Raw genomic sequence first — 21,890 nt, 5'->3', positions numbered from 1 at the left:
GGCCCACCCGATAATCCAGGATAATCCTTCTATTTTAGGGTCTATATCAAGAACTATGTCTGCAAAATCCCTTTTGCTGGGTGTCTTAAAGCACCCACAGCTACAACAGCAGGGAGCAAAGGATGCGGCTCCAAGAGTCTGTCTCTACTAGCCGGGGGGGGGGGGGGTGTTAGAACAACCAATCACAGTTGGGCACGTGCAGCGCACATGTGATAGCGTTTCCTTTCTTGCTTTGTGACAGCTCAGACAATAGAACATGGCGATGGTAAGGCTAGGTCTTCTGAAACACTTCTGGGACATGTCCATGACCTGACCTTCACCACAATGCTGGGTTCTTGGAAAGTCCCGAAAGGGGAGTCACAGTGCTTGCCAAAAGATGATACCTCATTCTAGGACGAGCTCTGGCTTTTCTTTTACAGCTCAGGCCATAGCTGATTGTCCCAAATTGTTTTCTGTAAATGGAATTGGGAGGCCCTGTTTGCCTGGTTCTCTTATTTGCTACTAGGTGGGATGCGACTCTCACTGGTTGGGTGGTTTAAAGTGCATGATGCTTGAACTGGGTATCTGTGTCCCATGCCTCCTCAGTTGACTGAATGCCAGTGCCCTCTGATAATCACTGCTTAAGAACCCCTGAACACGGCTGATCTGGGCTGTTCCCCAATTCCACATGGGGTCGAATGGGACAGTCCACTGCTTGGCGCTGGTGGAAAAAAGACCCCTGAGCTTCTAACAGTCTGCCTCCGACTCATTTTTTGGGATAGAGTTGGTCAACTCACAATAGCTTCTCCTGGAGTTAGTGATTATTCCGTGTTTAGCGTTTTCTTTCCTATATGCCTGTCACAAAGTTATAGGCCCAGTTGACCTTGCTGTTTGGTTTTTTCACATGTAGGTGTATTTCATCTCACTGGGACTGGGACTCACGTCATTCCTGTGGCGGCCAACCTCCCACGAAGAACCCTGACTCAACTGACACCGGGAGTTTGACTTGTGGATGTCCTACAGTTTCAGCAGATGACCAGACTCCCCGAGAACTTCCCCCAAAACACAGGGCTACATACACACCTGCCCGTCACAGGTGCAGGCCTGTAGTTCATAGTGCGGAAAGAAGTGGGTTTTCCCTCTTTGTGGGGGGCAATAAGGGGCAGAATGGCAAAGATTTTGGATTGCATACAACAACTGATGCAGAATCGGGCACCAACATGGTATTCAGCTACTAACACTGCATGTTTAAGCGTGTCCCTTGAAATGTCATTTACAAAAGAAAAACCAAGATCAACCTGAAAGCCTGTCAGCAGGGATAAGACGAGTCCTTGGGGACACACCACGTTTTATGATTGAGCTGTGTCATCCAACACGGTGGCTGCCAGCCTCGTGCCCCCATGGGTGAGTTGTTTGGTGCACTGGTGATGATACCACTGGGGGGTCCCATATCTCATACTGGGGATGCCTCAGTTCCAGTGCGGGCTCTTTTAGCCATTCCTGCTGTCTGTGAATGCGCACCCTGGAGGGCGGCAGATGGCTCAAGGACTTGGGTCCCTGCCACTTAGTGGGAAACTCAGATTGAGGAGTGGACTCCTTGTCTTTTTAAGATTTATTTGTTTTTAGTGAAAAGTCAGATATGCAGAGAGGAGTCCTTCCGTCCATTGATTCATTTCCCAAGTGGCCACAGTGGCCAGAACTGCACCAATCTGAAGCCAGGAGCCAGGAACCTCTTCCTCTGGGTCTCCCACACAGGTACAGGGTCCCAAGGCTTTGGGTCATCCTTGACTGCTTTTCCAGGCCATGGGAAGTGGGGCCACCAGGATTAGGACCAGTGCCCATATGGGGTCTCAGTGCATGCAAGGAGAGGACTTTAGCTTCTAGGCTAGTGCACTGGGTCCTGCACTCCTGGTTTTGGCCTATCCCTGTTTTTCCTGTTACAGGCATTTGGGGAGTGAACTAATGGACACAAGATCAATTCTTTCTCCCTCTCTCTTCCCTCCACATAAAAATAAATTTTTAAAAAAATTAAAAAAAAATTGGAAAATCAGTTCCTCAGCCACATTAGGGACATCTCAAGTTCTCCAAAGCCACACAGAGCCAATGGTGATGACACTTGGTCAACAGCAATGTTGGGTACCGCCATTGTCACCGAAAGTTCTCCTGGGCAGTACTGTGCTACCAACCAAATTAAAGGATGAGGTGTGACAGTGTGTGCAAACACGGGTCATTCTGAAGTCATGGGACTGGCAGGAAAGAGCGAAGACCACAGGATACATGGGATGCAGCATCATTTACAGACAAACTCCCCACCATGATGCAGTTTCCATGCTTACCTGCTCATGTCTGTCTGTAAATACAAAAACAGAAGTGCAGGACACTACACTGAGATAACAGGGCAAGGGTGGTGGTGGGAAGCAAGATCTGATAATGCCAAGCAAAGGGGGGCTTCAATGGCCCCAGGCCAATGCCGGGAGTCCAGATTTCCACCCAGGTCTCCCAGGTGGGATGTCAGAGCCATGGCCTAACACGCTGTGCCACACATGCCGGCTCCAAGGTAGAAAACTCTTAAATGAGCTTCTTTGAGTTCTCAATGAGATTTGAATGATATTGTCAGAAGGCAAAAGGGGAAAGGGTTCTTAAAAAAAAATCATATTCTTAAAAAAAAAAAAATCAAAAACCACAGAGCAAGCATTCTAAACTGATCAGATACACTGAAAATCACAGTCCCCGGCAAAAGTCAGATGGATGATGTTGAACATGAACAGTGGGGATTATCCCAGCACACAGAGTAAAAATAACCCAAAGAAACGGGCCACCGGCAGGGAACTGACTGGTAGGAACTGGGGAGGGGAGAGGTCATCCAAACAGCACGGCTTCTAGAAGGGGGGTGGATGCACAGGAGAAAGGCACAATGAGAAAACTTGGGCAGGAGGAGCTCAGACAAGACCTGAGCTCTCCCGGTCAGCAGACAGGGTGAGCATCAAGGACCCTCCTTGGGCCCCGGGTGAAGAGAGGCGCCTCCCAGCTGCTAGCACTGTGCACGCACTCCTCTCGTGTCGAGCCCTGTGTTAGGGGCCTGCATGCTCCGGTTCCCCTTTCCTACTCTGAGCAACCAAGGAGATGGCTGCATTACGTCAAGAAGAGATGGAAACCTGAAATATTAAAAAAGGCTGTCAGGCATCTCTCTTGAATATCTGTTGTACTTGCCTTTAGAATAGAGCAGTAAACGTGTTTAAAAAAAATTGGGTGGGGGGTTGCTGGCACGATAGCTCAACAGTAAAGTCCTTACCTTGAGCATGCTGGGATCCCATATGGGTGCTGGTTCTAATCCCGGTGGCCCCACTTTCCATCCAGCTCCCTGCTTGTGGCCTGGGAAGGCAGCCAAGGACGGCCCAAAGCCTTGGGACCTTGCATCCACATGGGAGACCCAAAGGAAGTTCCTGGTTCCTGGCTTTGGATTGACTCAGCTCCGGTAGTGGCGGCTGCTTGGGGAGTGAATCATCGGACGGAAGATCTTCCTCTCTGTCTCTCCTCCTCTCTGTATATCTGACTTTTCAATAAAAACAAACAAATCTTTGAAAAAAAAAATAAGTAAGTCTTTAAAAACAAAAACAAGAAGAAGGAAATCTACCTCCAAAAAAGACATTTGGCCATGATAGGCTCTTAGGAAAATTTTATCTGACCTCCAAGGAACTGAACATTGCTATTATCATAAACATAGCATCTTAAGCAATAGCATGTCAAATAAAAAAGAAAGGAAAATTTAAGAAGGTACCACAAAGTTATTTTAAAAGATAATAATGGAATTATCATATGATCCAACAATTCTACCCTCAACTGCACACCCAAAGGAACTGAAAACAGGGATTGAGATTCTTGTACAAAACCCGCTCACTGCAATATTACCACAGCCAAGGGCTGAGACCACCGAGTGTCCCCCAACAGAAGAAGACTAAATGTATTAATTATGCACAATGGAATGCTGTTTGGCCATTTAAGAAAAAAGGAAATGAAGTTCTAAGATGTAACATGGGTTAACCTTAAAGATACTCTGGTTGAGTGAAATAAGCCAGATGCAAAGGGATAAGCATTTCCAAGAAACATTAGATTGGTCAATCCTAATGTGATAGTCCAAAATCTGAAACCCTGCGAGTAAGAGACTTTGGGGCCACTGACTTGACCCCCAAGAGGAAAACTACACGCCATGAACCAGGAGATGGAAGATCTTTCTCTCTGTTTCTCCTCTGTTTATCTGCCTTTACAATAAAAATAAAATAAATCTAAAAGAAAAGCTGATCTTATTATTCCATTGCTCGGAGCGATAGTAAAGAAATCCATTGGCTTTAGACATATTAAGTTTTATGTTAAAAGTCAAGGGTGGGCCCGGCGGCGTGGTCTAGCGGCTAGGGTCCTCGCCTTGAGAGCCCCGGGATCCCATATGGGCACCGGTTCTAGTCCCGGCAGCTCCACTTCCCATCCAGCTCCCTGCTTGTGGCCTGGGAAAGCAGTTGAGGACGGCCCAATGCCTTGGGACACTGCACCCGCGTGGGAGACCCGGAAGAGGTTCCTGGTTCCCGGCATCAGATCGGCGCGCATCGGCCCGTTGCGGCTCACTTGGGGAGTGAATCATCGGACGGAAGATCTTCCTCTCTGTCTCTCCTCCTCTGTGTGTATCTGGCTGTAATGGAAATGAATAAATCTTAAAAAAAAAAAAAAAAAAAAAAAAAAAAAGATAAAAAAAAAAGTCAAGGGTAACTGCTAAAAGAAGAGGCTTAGAATGTGTGACTTACGCACTCACAGAGAGAAAGGGAAATAAAACCTGCTCAACCTAATACAAGGGAAAAGAAAGGAGAAAAGGAGCAAAGACAAATCATGGCAAATGGAAAATATGAGTAAAGGTGATCAAGTATTTTAATACACGAACCTATGCTTAACCCACCATTCCTATACGGAAATTCCCAGACTAAGAAGTAATAACAACCACGTGCTTCTTAAGTATGTGACATAGTGAGTGACTTTTGATTTGCAAGACTGACCACAGAAGCTCTTTTTGTTTTAAACAATCGACACAGGGGAAATAAATAAGAAATCGCTTGTTTTCAGAAGACAGAGGCTGGGCACAGACTTAAAGAGACGGCATGAGTTCTACCATCATCTTGGTTTTCCACCTGAGAGAAGGCCCTTTCGGACTGCAGGGGCGGGGTGCCAGGGGCAAGGAGAAGGCCATGCCAAGCAGGTAGCCTGCCTGGGAGAGGTTGAGATTGGGGAACTGGGCAGGCAAGGGCATCAAGGCTGCTTGCATTTGCAGAACAGAGTAGGGGAGAGAGGGAGGGTGGGAGAATGCTTCCCTCCGTGCAAGACTGGGGCAGATTGTGCATACAGAGGAGGAAGGAGTGCGTCAAACTGAGGCTCTGACAGAGGCAGGCCCTCTGCTTTGGGACAGACTCCCAACAGGTGGTGGAGACTGGGGGGTAGGTTATGAGTACAGAAGGGGCTTGGGTCCCCAGGTAGACAAACATACAGGAGTGTGCCTTGGCTCATGGGCTTGGAACTGCCTCAAAGAATGAACCCAGGGATCCACAAACAGCAGGGGTATCATCTGACAAAGGCACCCTGGAAGGCCTGAGGTCACCTCCAGGGGAAGGCACCTGCTGAGCTGCCAGCTGGACTCGATCACGTGGGACGGAAGGACCCAGGCACCGCCCTGCATCACGCAGGAGGAACAACCCACGGGGCCTGAGGCTCCAAATCGGGGATGATCTGCTAAGCAACGTGTGTACAAACATCCCCCATCCTCAACACACTCTCGGGTGTCACTCAAGGGACAGGGGAGCAACGTGCCACAGCCCGTATCGGGTGTGATTCGGCCACTGGGTAGACTAGAGGCTTGCACTATCCATTAAGCCTCAGCAACAGGCAAAACAAACTGTTTCTTTTTTCAGATGCCTGTTTATCTGAAATTCACATCCTTTTGTATGCACTGCGTGAAAACAAACAAATGGAAGCTGACCACCTCATCATGTTTTTATCTTCCCAGCACCTGTAACTCCTTCTTTGGCAATAGCACCCCATGCTTCCTGTTGCCACCAGGAGGTACCTGCAGTCCAAATGGCCTCTTGTGTCAGGGGATAAGGAGGGCAGGGCAGGCTGGTCGAGCCTTCTCTCCCAGAATCCTCTGCACAAGAACCAGAAAGTCACCGGGCCAGAAGACTGTTCCAGAAGACACTGTACTGGGCTTCCTGCAACCAACATGCCTGCATTATCCTGGGTTCCTCTCCTGCTCTGCTGTCCTGCGGTCTGCCAGTTCCTTGCAAAATCTGCCTTCTCCATCATCCAGCCAGAACCAGTTTCGATTGTTTGTTGTCCAAGAACCCTGACTGACAAAACCCTGATGAGGCCAAAACTTGACGCTGTCCGTGATACCTGTTGGGGAGGAGGCCACGAGACCAGGCCGTGTGCTGGCCTGGGCACCTACGGTTCCTGCCAGGAGTGAGACAGCACTGACACATCTGAGTGGAAGGCTGTCAACAGCCCTTGGGAGTCACTGTACCTCCTGGTGTGTGGCCCCTCTCTGCCTCCCAGACAGGGCTCTGCTCCTGGTCAACCAGAAGCTTTTCCTGCTCTTGGGAATTCAAGATAACTTGTAGTTTCTCCCACTGAGCCACGTTCTCTCGTAGGTTCCCATGGCTGCTGGGTGGCTTTAAAGGACTTGGTTGCTCTCTCTCCTGAGGCTGCTATCCAAAGACCATACACCACGTGACAGTCCCTTTAGGGATACACATAGGATGGAGGGAACTCCTTATACAGACCACATCTGACAATCCAGCCCCAAGGTCCTGGGGCACTTGGCATGGGTCCCCAAGTCGTGGCTGGGGATGCCCTAGACTGATGCTGTGGGAGCTAAGTTGGCCCCAGCCCTTAGTCCCCTAGTGCCATGATGGTGCAGGCGGAAAGAACCTCCCCAGACACCATGCATTACCGTTTCTGCAGGACGTCAACAAACTCGGTGAGCCGGTCGCGCTCCACCTCAGCGGCCTGCCACAGGGCCTTGATCTCGGCCACTTGTGCCTGCCAGCCTTTTTGTTCTGGAGAGTCCGAGAACCTGAGACCAAGGAGGAGGGCAGAGGGCAGGGGTTATCTGAAGCCTGAAGATACATACGCTTATTCGCCCTGTGTCTGTGGGAAAGGCCTGGAAGGAAGGAAGGTCAGGCAGAAATCCAGGGCCCACAGCACTCGTCCTCTGAGTCTACCCAATTCCAGGGTCAGCTGAAGTCCCTTGGCCTTGCTCAACTGCCTCCACAGCCAGATCCTGCCAGGGCTCAGCTGCACTGGGGAACTATGTCCATCCAATTCCTTGGGGCGCTTGGGATTAGAGTGGCTGCAATGGAAGTAGGTTTTTGAGGAACTGGGGTATCCAGATATCTTCTTGGGCCTGGCTTCCCTGCCCAGTGCCAGCCTTAGCTCTCACTAAGTCTCCAGCTTTGGTCCCAAGTCCAGTCCACTTCCATGGGCCATGGACGCTTGGTTGGTTTTTCCCAGCCCTGACCCAGTCCACCACCACCCTATCCTTCTTTGCCATTGGGTCAGCTGACTGGGGTCAAATGGAAGGTGGGCTCCTTGGCCCCCAAGGTGAATCCTAAGGGGCTCCCTGTTGTGCCCTTACCTTCATCAGGAAGATCCAGGGTGACCCTGGGCTAGGGAGGCTGTTGGTGCGGGCGTTAGCATTCTAGGGGCTGGGCTGGAGCACCCCTGGCCAGAAGCAGCCTTGTCCTGGGGTCTTGGATGGGCCTCTCCTGGGCCCAGGTCTTCCTCGGAACGCCGAGGGGACTGGGGGAGGTAGGCTCTGAGGACTGTAGACTTGGGCTTGCCCTGGCTCCTACTGTACTCGGAGGCCTTGCTGCACAAAGTATGGTCTCCAGGTCAGTGACTGTGCATCACTTGGAAGCTTGGAGGAAACGCAGTCTGTCGCAGACCTGCTGAATCAGAGCCTGCATTCAGTCTGGCAGGGCCCCAGGCCATTCGTGTGCATGTGCAGTTTGAAGAGCCCGATTCTCAAAGGTGGGGCCAAGCAGCAGGAAGGAAGCTAACTCCTATCCTATGCCCAGGCACTATCCCATGGGGGTGGGGGGGTCACCTGAGGGAGTGGGTTCAGTCTGTGCCAGTCCTGATGGAAAACATGAGAGATCTTCAAAGAAGTTCACGGAAAATTTGTATTATGAAAAAACCTACGCATGGACTTCAGAAATATATGTACATGTATATAGGCACCAAAGTAAAACAATCTTTGAACTTCATTTTCTGAAGCCCCCTTGTATGCTCTGGGATCGTTCCTGTCCCTTGAACTCCTGCCCTGTCACCAATGGGAGGGGGATTCAAGCTCTACCAGACAAGGGCCCCCCAACATGGCTGAGTTCAGCAACAACTTGGGTGTTGTGGAAGAAGCAAGCAGCAGGGTTGGGTACAGAGGTCACAGGCCCCACTAGCCTGGAAGGGACTTAGAGGGGACATCGTGCCTGTCTTCCTGCTCCCACCACTGGGAAGAGAACCTCGCAGAGACAAGGAGACAAGATGCTGTGACAAGGTCTCCATACCCCCAGGAGTATGACCTGTGCCCTGTGGCTCAGTGTCAGCCACTCTGCCCCATGTGCCCTTCTGACCCCAGCCCAACAGGCAGGGCAGCTGCAAGGCTGGCCTCGGCCCAGGGCCTCTGTACTGCCAAATGTCAGGCTAGCAAGGACCCTGGGTGCTAGCTGGGAGCCAGCTTGCCTAGAGCCACGCAGTGAGTCTTCAGTGGGACGGAGGCCACTGGGAGGTCTCCTGGGAACCTGGGCTGACCTGTCCCCGGGGTCAGGTGGGGCTGCTGATGGCGGGAGTACAGCTCCAGTGGACGGGGCAGGGCTTGGGATTGGCTTCAGCAGCCAGACAAAGCCACCCTTTGTCTAGAAGCTGGCAGCAAGAACAAAGGTCCCATTAAGCCCCAAGGCTGGAATCTATCAATAACGAGGGAGCGAGCACCGAGGGGATATCTGTGACTTCAAGGAGGAACCCATCTGACCTGAAATTCTCCCCTTGCAGCCTGATTTCCAGTGAGCAAAGAGAAGGTGAAGGAAGGTTCTGGAAGCCGGGCCTAGAAAGACTTCTCATGTTAACTCCCTGGTAGCAGGAAGGGACACTGGACAGAGAGCCAGAGGCTAAGACTCTTCATCCGTAGCTGCCTGCTCTAGCACCTTGAACAGATCCTGGACAGTCCTGAGACTCTCTGCCCTTCTGTGGCCCTGGGCCTTGCTTGGTCGCAGTTTCACCTCTTTCTAAAGGGATGGGAATACCAGCTGAGCCCCCCAGGATGGGAGAGACTGGGAGAGCTCCGGGGTCCTGGGTTCATACCTGGGTGACGTCCCGTGGGGGCTGGGCAAGGACGGCCTTGTGAGAGAAGATTCCACCAGTGTATGGCCTAGGCTGGTCACGGAGCTGTGCAAAAGCAGAATGGGCCCATGATCGTGGGAAGGCATTGAGAGCCCCACTCCCTGCTAGGCAGACTGGGGGAGGAGCAGGGATCCCAGGAGCTAAGGGGGAGAACAGAGCTGGGCAGGGAGAGGGATCTGTTGGAACTTGCAGCAGCCCTAGCCGGGCATCCTGTGGATTTGCTGCCCCATTCTTCCCTATGCAAAATGAGACCAAACCAGATGTCAGAGCCTTGAGCCATCCAACATGGGTCTGACTGAGGGCCCAGGGAGCAGGTGCAGTTTGAAGCCAGCTCAGAGGGGCTGGGACAGGAGGCTCTCAGCCAATGTGCTCTTGAAGTAATCAAGATAGATTGGCTCACTCCTGTGGATGCAGCAGGAATGTCAATGGGAGAGGCCCACCCATTGCAAGAACAAGGACACAGTTCTCCTTACCACTGCACGGGGGCGGGGAGGGGGGCTGCCCATCACAGGTGGCAGGAGACCACTTTCCTCCTGAGGAACTCACACTCCCTGCCCAACCTCTCCAGCCCATTCGTTCTTTTTTCTTACCGAGAAGATCCAAGTCTGCCGATGTGATCGCCTGCTGAGGCCGGGGGCTTGGTCAGGCTGGACTCCTCCAGGAGCTTGGTGTGGGCAGGGCTGGCCTTGGGCCCGCAGCACTCCTTGTCCCCTTCTTTATTCCGAAGATACTGCAGGGAACAGATGCGGGTTCTGTTCAGGGCTTTGACTGAGGGGCCTAGGGAAGAGAGGAGGGCCCCCCTCCCCACCGCCCGCACTTGATCTCCGGTTTTCAGGGGCTCTGAAAGAGCTTTCTTTTCAGGAGTGACAAGTGAGGCCTGTGCCCCGGGAAGGCACTCCTTGCATGACAATGACGTCCAAGAATGCCTCCCTTCAGCAAGGGAGCTGCGGGTGTGAGGACAGCAGGCCACTGGCCAGGAAGCTGTTCTACATTTGGGTCCCACAGGGAGTTTAGGGGCGCAGGCCAGGTCCCAGGAGGGCCTGATGCTCTGGCATTCCCCCCCACACAAGTGCCTGAGGGCCAGGAGTGACTTGGGGTCATCTGCCTTCGTCAGCTGAAACAGCAGAAACCTCCCTGACACTGGCACCTGGAACCAGAGAGGGCACCAGGGCTTCTGTGAGGGCTGGCAGCCCGGGCTCCCCGGCCTCCTCATCACCTGCAGCCTCTTCTGCTCCTCAACACCTGCCTGGTGACACCATGCTAAAGAAGGGGCACGGGGGGGGGGTGGGCAGCAGGAGGTCAGAGTTGGCCCCCACTGGCTGGCAGCCCCAGAGAGAAGGCGGGTTCTCCCCTGTATGCCTAGAGCACGTGTAGCGATGAGGGGAAAGTGCTAGAAATTTCTGTGCCCTTCCCCAGTGGTTCTGGCATAGCATGCGGGGTGAATACTGTGAGGCAGTGAGGCAGTGCCCCCCACTGCCACCCAGAGTCTGCTTTTGGGTGGAGGGGGCTTTGTCATGCTCCTAGGCTCACCCACAGGGGTGGGGATGGAAGTAGGGGGCTTCAACAGTTTCCAGGCTGGACAAAGCAGGTGTGGGCACCTACACCCATCCCAGCAAGCAAAGGACAGGGCTGCTCTGGGTGCTGCCTTTAGCTGCACAATCAGCCTCACAACGGGCCAGAGCCTGTGTGAGACCAAGACTGTGTGCCGGCCAGGACAAGAACCCACAGGCACCCCCTCGCTGGAAAAGCATTCACTGAGCCCTTACTGTATGCTCGGCCCCCTGGGCCAGGGCTGTGCTCCCTCAGGGGGTGTCAGGAGCAAAAAACAGGAAACACCCCTATTGCTGTGTGCCAAGTTGGACGCGGGGTGTATGGAGAGTTAGAGAGGATCCAGGAAGGGCATGGAGCACAGAAGGAGGGCCCTAGAGGAGGAGTTCATGGTTCGGTGAGACTCATGGGCTGAGGGGCAGCAGACGGGGACAGGGTAGAAGTGGGGGCTGGGAAGGGAGGGACTGGGCTTCAGGCACGTGCACAGCCCTGCGGTGAGGAGCAGCGAGGGCCCAGTGAGGACCTAAAGGATGCCTGTGTGGCTTGAGTGCAGGGGTGTCATGTGACGTCCTGGATGAAAACATGTGGCTTTGCAGCCGCTGACCTACTGCTTGGAATGTGAATGCAATGGCTGGAATTCTAGACGCTCTCTTGGTCCATGAGGGTGAGACCACAGTGGGGATGAGAGGAGGCGGAGCAGGAAGAAGCTTGGATCCTTGAGGACTGGGTGAAGTGGATGAGGGGGACAGGAAGCCATGGATACGATGAGGCTTGCGTTCTGGGCGGTGAGGTGCAGCCAGAAAGGATGTGGTGGCGGCCTGAGCTGAGACAGGTGGAAGGCCCGGGAGGGGCTGAGGGCTCGCGGCAGGTGCCCTCTCACCTGCATGCTCAGTTGCCCAATCTCCAGCTCCAGCTGGCGGACCTTGGCCTCCCGCTCTGCCACCATGGCCCGCAGCTGGGCCACCAGGCTGCTGCTCCTCTGTGCCTCGCTGTGCAGCTTCTGGTCCCGGTGCTGCTGCGACGCACGCGTCTTCTCCTCCTGCAGGCTCAGGCTGCCCAGAATCTCCTGCAGCTGTTTCAGCTGGTTCTGGAAGTACGAGCAGGCAGGTAGGCGGGCAGGTGGGTGGGGGTCTGCTGTGGCCCCTCGGCAGCGACACTGCCTTCAGTGGAAGCAACCCACCCACTGACCCTGAGCCCACAGGTGCCTAACAGTGCGACCTGACTGTTCCTGCCTGCTCTCAGTGGGATCCACACCAGACAGGCAAAGACCACGCCCCTCTCCGCTGCTCCACTTCCTTCTCCCTGCCCCGGCAGAGGGGCTGGGAGGAGCGGGGGGTCCTGAGAAGAATGGCCTGCAGTGACTCCAGAAGACACCCAGCCCTGGGCCTCATACAGGAGGTGCAGCTGGCCTGGGGTCACACATTGAGGTGGCAGGCTCAGTTTGCAGGCCTCTTGTACTCTCCTGCTCATCCTGCCTTCTGAAATCATTACAGATAAGGTGGGCATCCAGGCCTGACTCAATTCATCCAGGAACCACCCCTAGTGTCAGATGCACAGCTTAGAATCCAGACACCAAATGCTGGGTGTGCTTGCTGATCAGCAAAGGGCTGACAGCCAGCTAAGCCTGCTATGGCACATAGCTGCGTGGGCCTGGATGAATTCTAGAACCAGTTAGAGTCTTAGTGCCTCCATCTGTGAAATGGGCTTACCAAGAGAGTAGTCTTGGGACCTCCCCACGATAAAGAGCCCAGAACAGGGAGGGGATGCAGGCTCAGCATCGTTGACAGACAAGGACTTGGCCTGGCCCCCTGGTTATACCTTCTATTCCTCGCCAATAAGCGACACATCTTCCCCTTGTGTGTGTGCTTCTCCTTTGGGGTTCACAGCCCTGGGGCTTGCATCTAGTCCTGCCACCATCATAGCCCTGCCACCATCACAGCCCTGCCTGTGAGCTATCCTGTGCCCCGGGTGCACTCTGACTGAGTTGGGTATAGGTTTTGGGATGCAAGGGCCCAGGGGTGTCCCAGATCCCACCCCGCCCCTGGCCGGGCTCGTACCAAGAGGGCGTCGATCAGCTCGTCGTCATGCTTGCCCTTCTCCACCAGCGTCCCCAGCTGGGTGCGCAGGGTCTTCACCTCGCTCGACAGCACCTTGTTCCGAGATCGCATGCCCTCGAACTTCCTTCTCAGCTCTTCCAGCTCTGTCTGGAGTGTGTTCCGTTCACCGGCAAGTTTCTACGGAGTCAGAAGGTGAGGGTGTGGCAGCAAAGGGACCTTGGCCATATCTGGCCTGGTTCTCACTATGGGAGAGACCCAGGGGGTGAATGCTGATGCCGGGGGTTGCTTGTTGAAGGGCCCAGACCAAGTCGGTCGAGCTGGAGCCCAGGGCTTTCTGGGACGCCATGGGTTTGCAGCCCCAGGCTAGGGCCCAGCATGTGACAGCACACCCACCCTTCCCTTGGCCCCTCAGCATGGCTGTGTCCTCCAAAACGCATGCTGGCCCCACCCCTTACCCCGTCTAGGGGACAGACAGAAAGCTGTCTTTAATGATGAGCTCTATATGCTGGTGGCGGCGGTAGGGGGGTCAGGCGGGGAGCTGGAGAGGTGGTTTCAAACCAAATCCTCTCACATCACGGGAAGCTGGAAGGATCAGGGAGCCTCCACCTGCCACTTCCACGGCCACCATTCAGCACAGCGCCTGGTCGGCCACAAACAGGGATGCCTTTGGAGTCTCGCTCATTCGTTGCTCTGCTCTCATGTTTCCAGTGCTTGGCCCTGCTACAGGTGTTGGGGTATAGCTCAGAACAAAACAGAGTCAGGTTGCTGGTATCCTGGCAGAGGAGACACTGGTATCCTGGCAGAGGAGACTGTGTGTGGGGTGACAGGAAGTGGGTGAAAAAATCAGCCTTGGTCCTGCAGGACCCGACTTGTTCACCTCTCCCAACTCTTTGTTCATCTCCTTGCACCTGCTGGTTTAGCACATCCAGAGCTCTTACCGGGTGATGTTCACAATAGATGTCTACTGATGAACAGTCATGGCCTCACTCTTGGGAAGCCTATTGTCAGGGCCCTGAAGTGGGGCCATGGGTACCTCCTTTCTTTGAGGGAGCTTCTCCTTTGTATGCTCAATTCAAACTGGGGGGAGGCTGACTTATGCCCTAGACGTTGGGGGAGGGGGACATCTGAAGCTTAGCCAGTAAAGCACCTGGCCACAGTGACTGGCTTAGGATGAGCACGTGATGTACGCGAGGCCAATGATACTTCATTCTGGGACTTGGTGGTTTTCATGGGGGAAAAAGGAAGCTCTTTGTTGGAGGTAGGGGGTGGTGCTGGATTGAAGGATAGAAGCTAGGACTAAAAGGGAGATCTCCAGGGGAGAAAGGGGGAGCCAATCAGGAGGCAGCAGTGCTGAGATCAAGACTTCCAAATGACTGGATCCATCCATGTTTGAAGCTTGGCTGCTAGACCATTCACTCCCTGTGCCTTGAGCTTGGGACAGACAGACTTGGCAACGCTCTCAGTTCAGCTGGGGAAGGGTAGCTCTGGCTGAACGTAGCCCACTCACCCCTTTTACCACCCTGGAGCTCTCTCCTCTAAGCCCCTTCTAACCCTATCACCTCTCTGTTGCCGTCACCCTGCCCTCGCCTTGTTCCGGGAGCTTCACATCCAGCCTGTCTGCAACAGCCAGCAGGAGCCACCCAGAGTTCATGCAATGGGCTCAGGGGAGGCCCCAGGTGGGCAGCCCAAGCTGGAAACACAGGGTGTGAGTGGCCTGCACAGAGGTGCCCCTGCCTCCTTCCCAGGAGCCTCAGACATCCTCTGAGGGTGGCAGGTGCACTCCCTGCCCATGGGCCCTGGAGCTCCTCCCCGGCGTGTTACCTCCCAGCTCTCCTGTTTCTCCCTCTCCAGGTTGCGGATCCTCAGCATGTTCTTCTCCTGCGCTGACAGCTTCCTTGGGTCTGGATGGGCAGGTGGCTCCTCACCTGTGGTCTCCGCAGACTGGCTCCGTGTCTGGCCCAACTGCTTCTCCAGCTCTCGGACCTGGAGGTGGTGGAGCCACGGTGTTCAGAGTGGCCCCAGGGTCGTGGACTCTTTCACTTTGAGGTGCCCGCTCCACGCCACTGTGCCAGATGGGCACTGAGCTGGGACCACTGGAGTTGGCTTCTTCAATGAAACGGGGGACAATGCTTAGAAGAGACCAGCCCAGCTCTGAGGGGCTACGTGAGGCCATGGGAACCCAGCGGGGGGCTAGGCTGCATCATCTGAGTCCCGAGGAGAGGTGGGGACTCCTTGGGAGCCATAGGGTCCCTCACCGGAGCTCCTGCAGAGGATGGGCAGGGTGACTGGCTCGCAGCCCCTCTGCCTGTGTGCCTATGGGGTTCACTTCTCTGTTCCCCAGTTCCCTTGCCTGTATAACAGGTTCACTACCCTTCTCATGATGTTGGGAAGAGTCAGTATCCCCAATGTGCTGGAGCCTGGGGAACCCTCCCCCATCTTCCCGCCCTGAGCCAAGGAATGACAAGTTCTGGTGCCCACTCTAGGACAATAAATCATAGCACTCCAGGGCAAAGGGCCTGGGGACCTGCATTTTAAATGAATGTCGTAAGGTGACTTTTTTTTTTTTAAGAATAGGCAACTTGAGCAACTCCAAGATGTTCCCGGTGAGGCCCTCAACATGGAGCTTGGCACACACAGGCTCCTGGCCAATGGCTGAGAGGACTTTGCCTTGGTGACAGTGAGATGACTCTTAGGAGCTGGTTTTCCTCAAGGACACCAGGAAATGTAGGAAGAACGGGCAAATCTGAGCAGGTTCACCTGCCACGTGTCAGCGCCCTCGTGTGGCATTGTGTGGCAATGCCACCTACGTGCTAACCAATGCAAGGCCATGCTTTTGAGCCTTTAGTGAACCGCTACCCAACAAGAATAACCAATGTATGGAGAGCTTCTAACAGTCACACGCTGTGCTGGAAGGTTTCCAAGTGTCACTTCACTGCACCCCAAGACAACCCAATGCAGGGGATCTTACTATCTCCATGCCACAGGAGAGGAGATGGGGTGGCAGGGGAGGGGCAGACAGACAGGCAGAGCTGGTAGGCCAGAGGCTGAGGCTCAGCTTGAGGGGTGTACCCCAAGGAAGGCCACGTCCTGATCATCAATCAGTTCTTGTTCGGGGCTGCCTTCAAGGATCCCACAGGAGACTCTGAAGGTAGAAGTCACCGGGAACGTAACCCGGAGGCCCAGGGCGGACAGGCAGGCAAGCAGGCCATGTGCTCATCAGAGTGCAGCCCACACAGCTGCCCCTGCGTTACTCGGTGTGTGCAAATGGGAAAACTCGCAGCTGACCCTCGTCCCAGGCTGCCTCCAGGCCAGGCACCCCAGGGTCTTCCCGGCCATCCTGTGGGGTTAGGTTCAATTGCTGTTTCCATCTCACACAGGGGAGGCACATGGGGTGGGATGGGGCAGGGAAGCAGCTGGCTGGAGACGCCCCCGCCAGCAGGGGAATGGAGTAGTGCTCGGCTTCCGGATTGCCCCCAAGTCTGGCTCACTGGAGTCCCTGCTCTAGGCCTCTTTTGGTCTCCTCCCAAATATTTAGAAAATAAAGGGGGAGGCAAGGCTGCATTTTCATTGGATCACAAAAACTTTCAAAAGGCTAAAAGCATCTGGAAAGAACTGGGGAAAAGCCTCTGATGACAGCAGTCGCGCAAATTTACATGAGCTAAGTGTGTGGGGGACATGGGGCTAGGCAGGAGAGGGGAGGAATCTGCCTAGAGTGAAATAATTCCAACCAAAGGCGTTGGCACTGGTTGAGGGCCAGTGCCTGGCATGTGGTAAGTGTTATGTAAGTGCCTGTTTGTTACATAGCAAATGAAAACCAGGCTGGCGGGGTTAGAATGGGAAACAACAGCCCTAGGGCAGGAGAGGGCCCTGTAGGAACCAGCGGCCTGCAGAGGGATCTGGGGGCTTCCATCTCTCAGGTGAGTCAGGGCAGGTCTTGCTGGGGACTCACTGCATCCTTTGTCCAGGGTCAAGTGTCTGGTGACTCACTCACCTTGCTCTGCAACACGAGAATCTGTTGGGCCCGACCCCTCCAGGTGCCTGGCGAGGACAGGAGCTGCTGTACGTTCACGTCTTCCCCAACCTCGCTGGCCAAGACCTGACAGGAGATAGGGCCATCGGTGTGGCTGTGGCCGGTCTGCCAGACCCATCACCCTGGCACGCACAGAGGCGGCCGCAGTGCTGCCAGCAACACCCAGAGTAAGGCTCATTGATCCCGACACGGTCTGGGATGAGCAGACCTCAAGGTTGATCAACACCTGCTCCCTGAACCCAGACACCTGTCACCTGGAACTCGGATGGAGCAGGATGCTTACAGCCACTCGGTCCAGCCCTCCTGACAAGTGGGCACAGCGGGGAGCAGGGCTGGCACTGGGGACTGGGATGCTGAGTTTCAGGAAGGGCTCAGTTGCACCTCCTCAAGACTTCTAGGGGACTGGAGGTGGGGTGGGGGGGGGCAGCAGAAGCAACAGCCTCCAGCTTGTGAGCTCAGCCCCTCTGAGGCTGGCCCAAAGCCTGATCCAGAGTACCCCTGTTCTCTGTTTCCACAATAGAACACTGTTTGGGAAATCTTGGCTGGGTTCAGTGGTTCCCGCGGGGGGGGGGGGGGGTGGCGGACAAATGCCAGAGAATTTGCTATGTAAATACAAATAAGTCACAAACCAGCCAGGGGACCTATGTCCTCAGTCTGAGAGGGTTCCCTTTGAAAGGGGGCCTTGAATACACAAACCACCTCTTCATTTTCTAACAGGACAGACAGCAGAGGCGGAAGGCAGGTTTTGGCAGGCTTCCGGTCAAAGATGTCCTACTGGGTGGGGGCCTCCAGCTCCTTGGGGGCATGGGAAGGCTTCAAGGACTCTGTATTGGTGGACAGCAATGTCTTCCTCAGTCCAGATCTGTGTTGGCACCACAAGGGCCTGTGGGCATGGCCCCTTGGGGCAGCCAGTGACTCCCTCTCTCCCCTGCCCCATCCATGGAGCCTCCCCCCACCCCAGGTAAAGGTCAGGCGACCTGGAGCCTGACCAGCGCCCATGGTCGCTCAGGGGCTGAGCACACTGCCTGCTCCTGAACAGAACCCGCTGGGCCGACCCCAGCTCCACGAGGAGTCCCAAGCCCTGAGGACCTTCTGAGCCAGGCGGAGCTCCTGCTTCACTGACTGGATCTGGTTACGCAGGTCACTCATCTTCAGGTTCGTGGCCGCCAGCCTGTCCTGCAGGGCCTTCACCTCTGGGGTTTCCAGCTGCTCAGAAAGGACAGTGGAGAAGGTGGTCACTTGCTGCCTAAGCTGTGATGCTAACCATAGCCTCCCACTTGCCCAGCCACATGCTGGCTGAACTAAGCACTGCACAACAGAGGCTGGTGGGAGGCGAGTCCTGCGGGGCTGGGCACCATGGTTGGGAAAGGTGCTTCCTGTCTTCTCTCCTGGACCTGCCCTGGGTTGGGAAGTGGGAACCGAGGTGGGGCCAGAACTTCAGGAAACCTCTTCCATCCTGCCCAGAGCATGGAGGTGGCGAAGCCTTCGGGCCACTGACTCAGTGCTGCCTTGGGAAGGCAGGCTGCTCTGAGGATGCTGCAATGCAGACAACAGGCACCGGGCTTGGCAGTGGGCGGTGGGAATGGGGCAGGAGAGCTTGGGCGCAGGTGCCCCCACTCTCAGGCCCACAGCTGCCTGCCAGGCTTCCGAGCAGATGGGAATTCATACCAAGGCGTTGTCTCTTATCTGGGCCCTCGGCGGCTTGGCTCCTGTGTCAGAGGCCCCCTTGGCTGGCAGCCTGGTCAGGGCTATCTGTAGCTGCAAAAAAAGCAAACCTCAGGTATAATACTGAATCCTGCTCAGCAACTGTGCTGCCCAACTGAGGCTGTGTGGTCACCGTCATGGTAGTTTGCTCTGTCGACTCCCTTTAGGGTAGTTAGTGGAAGGGGTCTCCTTTGCCAACTTCTCTGGACTGTCTGCTCCCTCCTTCCTCCCCCCACCCCAGAAGCAGCCCCAGGACTAACAGCTTCATATGTAATGATGCTGCAGCCAAATTGCCAGGGGTGCAGGTGGGGTGGGGGCAGCGAATAAAGTATTTATGTATGGACTTGGGGTTACAGACCAGGACACAGGGTCAGAGGCCCAAGGACGCTTGCCACACTGGCTACGGACAGCAGGCCTACTGTCTGATCTTTAAGTGGTTTTCTGATCATCTTCCACATCAAGACCAGCCCTCCCATTCCTTTAGCCCCACCCTGTTCTGCTCTTGGTCACACTGGTCTCTTTTCAGGCCTACTTAGGGCCTTTGCACCTGCTGGAACCCTCTGCATGGGGGAGCCTCTCTCCCACATTTTTCATGTTCCCTCCCTACCTTTGTCATCTGCCTATCCCCCGTCGCTGTCACATCAACCCCTATTCTTCTGTCATGGTTCTAACTACACTGGTTTTTCTCCCAGGAGGGCAGGGACCTACCATGTCTAATTTGTTCCCGCCAGTCGCCCCAGGGTCTGGCACAGAACCTGAGATGGTTCTTAGAAAGCACATCCTAGACTAACACAACCTTAGGTCAATGCTAAGTTTAATGCCTGGGGTAGGTTCTGGAGGGCAAACAGGGCAGAAGCTGCAGTCCAACACCAGCACACGGGATGTGAATTGAGAAATGTTCTCCTTTTCCTCCAGCCACATACGGGGAAGCGATGTAGGTCCCCTAGCACATGGGGATGGGGGAGGGGTGGGGCAGGGCACAGATGCTGGGGATCCCCTGCAGAGGAAGACAGGCCACGGCCCTCACTTCCCGCTCCAGCTCCTGGACGCGATTGCTCAGCTGCTTCACCCTGGTCTTGGCACCCTCCGACTCTGCCATCAGCAGCCGGTTCTTCTTGGACAGGTCGACAATTTTGGTGGCAATGACATCTCCAGCCATGCCAGCTGTCCCTGAAAATGAGAACAATGGGAGCTCAGTTAGAAGCACAGGCTGCGCGTCAGGTTCGTGCTCCACTGCCCATGGCACTGGGTGCTGCAAGCAGATGCTGCTTGGCATGAACACTCACAGAAGGGCAGACTCACCGCCCACCCAGGGGCCCAGGGACCATCTCCAGTGAGGGGAGGTGCAACCTCAAAGGCTCAGTGTGTCCAGGAAAATCATAAAATCAGAAACTATGGCCTGATGTGATGGCTCAATTGAATAATCTTCTACATTCAAGGGCTGGGATCCCATTTGAGGACCAGTTCCTGTCCTGGCTGCTCTACTTCCCACCCAGCTCCCTGCCTGTGCCCTGGGAAAGCAGGAGAGGATGGCCCAAAGCTCTGAGACTGCACCCATGTGTGAGACCCTGAAGAAGCTCCTGGTTTGTAGCTTCGGATGGGCTCAGCTCTGGCCATTGCGGACATTTGAGAAGTGAGCCAGCAAATAGGAGATCTTTCTCTCTGTGTCTCCTTCTCTGTAAATCTGCTTTTCCAATTAAAAAAAGTTAATAATTTCTTAAAAAAATAAAAGTCAGGAAGCATAGCTGTAACTCCTTGGAGGATCGACTCGCCGCCCCGATCCTTCTGACGCTTCTCCAGTCACAGGGTAACACAACCATTCCCTCAGCCCTGCAGTTCTGCCAAGCCCTCTGCCATGCCTGCCTGACTCTGGGCTCAGCCCTGTCACTTGATTTGGCCAACGGAATGCTAACAGATGAGGGGCAGGCAGAGGCTTGACAAGCACGTGTTGTAGTTCAGATCATTTGCGCCATCTCCACAAGAACTCATCTAGGCCAGCTGGCTGATCCCAGGCAGAGGAAGGGAGCCATGAGGAACAAAGCGGAACCACCCTAGTCACGTCCGGCCTGGATCTGCTTGTTCCCAATGAACTCCCACATATTTGGACTGAATCAGTGCTTACTGCTGAGTGCTGCCAGGGTTCTTTCTTAGGTCGAATTTTGGGGTCACACCTGGCCTATATAATACATATATCCATTTGGCAGATATTTACTTGAGTGTTTAGCAAGTGCTGCATCCTTTTGGGGTTAGGGATTCAGCAGTGAATTAAAAAAAAAAAAGACTCATGGAAGGGTGGGTGTTTGGCTGGAAGTTTAATTGCTTGGGTGGCAGCAGTGACAGCGCCAGTAATCGGGTTCCTGCCACCCTTCCGGGAGACCTGGATTGAGTTCCTGGCTCCTGGCTTTGGCCTGGCCCAATTCCAGCCATTGCGGGGATTTAGGCAGCAAACCATCTGGGAGTTCTGTCTCCGCCTGTGTCTCCGTGTTTCTCCAAAAACCAGCAAAATGATTACTGGAGCTTATACTGTAGTAAGGAAGACAGATCAAGCAAATAAGTAGGTAGGATAATATCTGAGAAGAATACATGCTATGACATGAAGCAAAGCTGGGCAAGGGGAAGGGGGTGATGCTATTTTAGATGGAGTTGGGGGAAGGTGCAGGGTGTGGGGCTGCGCAGCTGATGGGTGGTACGCTGGGGGAGTTAGGCCAGTAGGGCCAGTGACTGGCTGAGCCACCGTGGAAGCCCTGTCCCTGTGGAGCGAAGTCCCTGATCTGTGGGAGGATCTGCAGGGTGCTGCTGATTTTGCAGCAGTGGGTAATGCTGGAGATATTTTTTCATTCCTGCTTTCTAACTCGGCCATGCCATACTTCAGACCATGATGGGGATGGGTGGGATGTAGGGGTGGCGATGGCTGGTGAAAAGCAAATGGAGGTATGGGATGGTTTTTAAGTCACCTCTGCCTGGGCTTGCTGCTGCTGGCCTGGGTCAACTGGGGACTGGGGGTGAGTAACTGCTCTTAAACAGCCCAAGAGGACAAGGATGTATAAAGGAAAAAAGGCTCAGAGCTGGAGCCGTGGAGGCTCAAGGGAGAGAGGAGCATCATCTGGCACCAAGATGGCACACTCGCCTTGCCGGCTCCTTCAGTA

The 21,890-nt window shown here is 54.5% G+C and overlaps 1 protein-coding gene across 1 annotated transcript in view; it reads right to left on the bottom strand.

Moving 5' to 3' along the window:
• Nucleotides 1-21,890, bottom strand: part of CCDC13 (coiled-coil domain containing 13) — a 34,990-nt gene that overhangs the window by 3,208 nt on the left and 9,892 nt on the right. The window contains exons 4-13 of the mRNA XM_004581715.3: nucleotides 19,772-19,914; nucleotides 18,709-18,798; nucleotides 18,130-18,246; nucleotides 17,002-17,106; nucleotides 14,832-14,993; nucleotides 13,011-13,187; nucleotides 11,834-12,040; nucleotides 9,996-10,135; nucleotides 9,367-9,450; nucleotides 6,962-7,084 (exon numbers count right to left, since the gene is read on the bottom strand). Coding sequence (XP_004581772.3) covers nucleotides 6,962-7,084; nucleotides 9,367-9,450; nucleotides 9,996-10,135; nucleotides 11,834-12,040; nucleotides 13,011-13,187; nucleotides 14,832-14,993; nucleotides 17,002-17,106; nucleotides 18,130-18,246; nucleotides 18,709-18,798; nucleotides 19,772-19,914 — 1,348 coding nt within the window. The remainder of the gene's footprint in view (nucleotides 1-6,961; nucleotides 7,085-9,366; nucleotides 9,451-9,995; nucleotides 10,136-11,833; nucleotides 12,041-13,010; nucleotides 13,188-14,831; nucleotides 14,994-17,001; nucleotides 17,107-18,129; nucleotides 18,247-18,708; nucleotides 18,799-19,771; nucleotides 19,915-21,890) is intronic.

The sequence above is a fragment of the Ochotona princeps genome, chromosome 21 (genome assembly GCF_030435755.1).
Source record: "Ochotona princeps isolate mOchPri1 chromosome 21, mOchPri1.hap1, whole genome shotgun sequence".
Classification (NCBI taxonomy): domain Eukaryota; kingdom Metazoa; phylum Chordata; class Mammalia; order Lagomorpha; family Ochotonidae; genus Ochotona; species Ochotona princeps.
The sequence above is the reverse complement of the archived record's forward strand: the minus strand, read 5'-3'. Positions and strand labels throughout refer to the sequence as shown.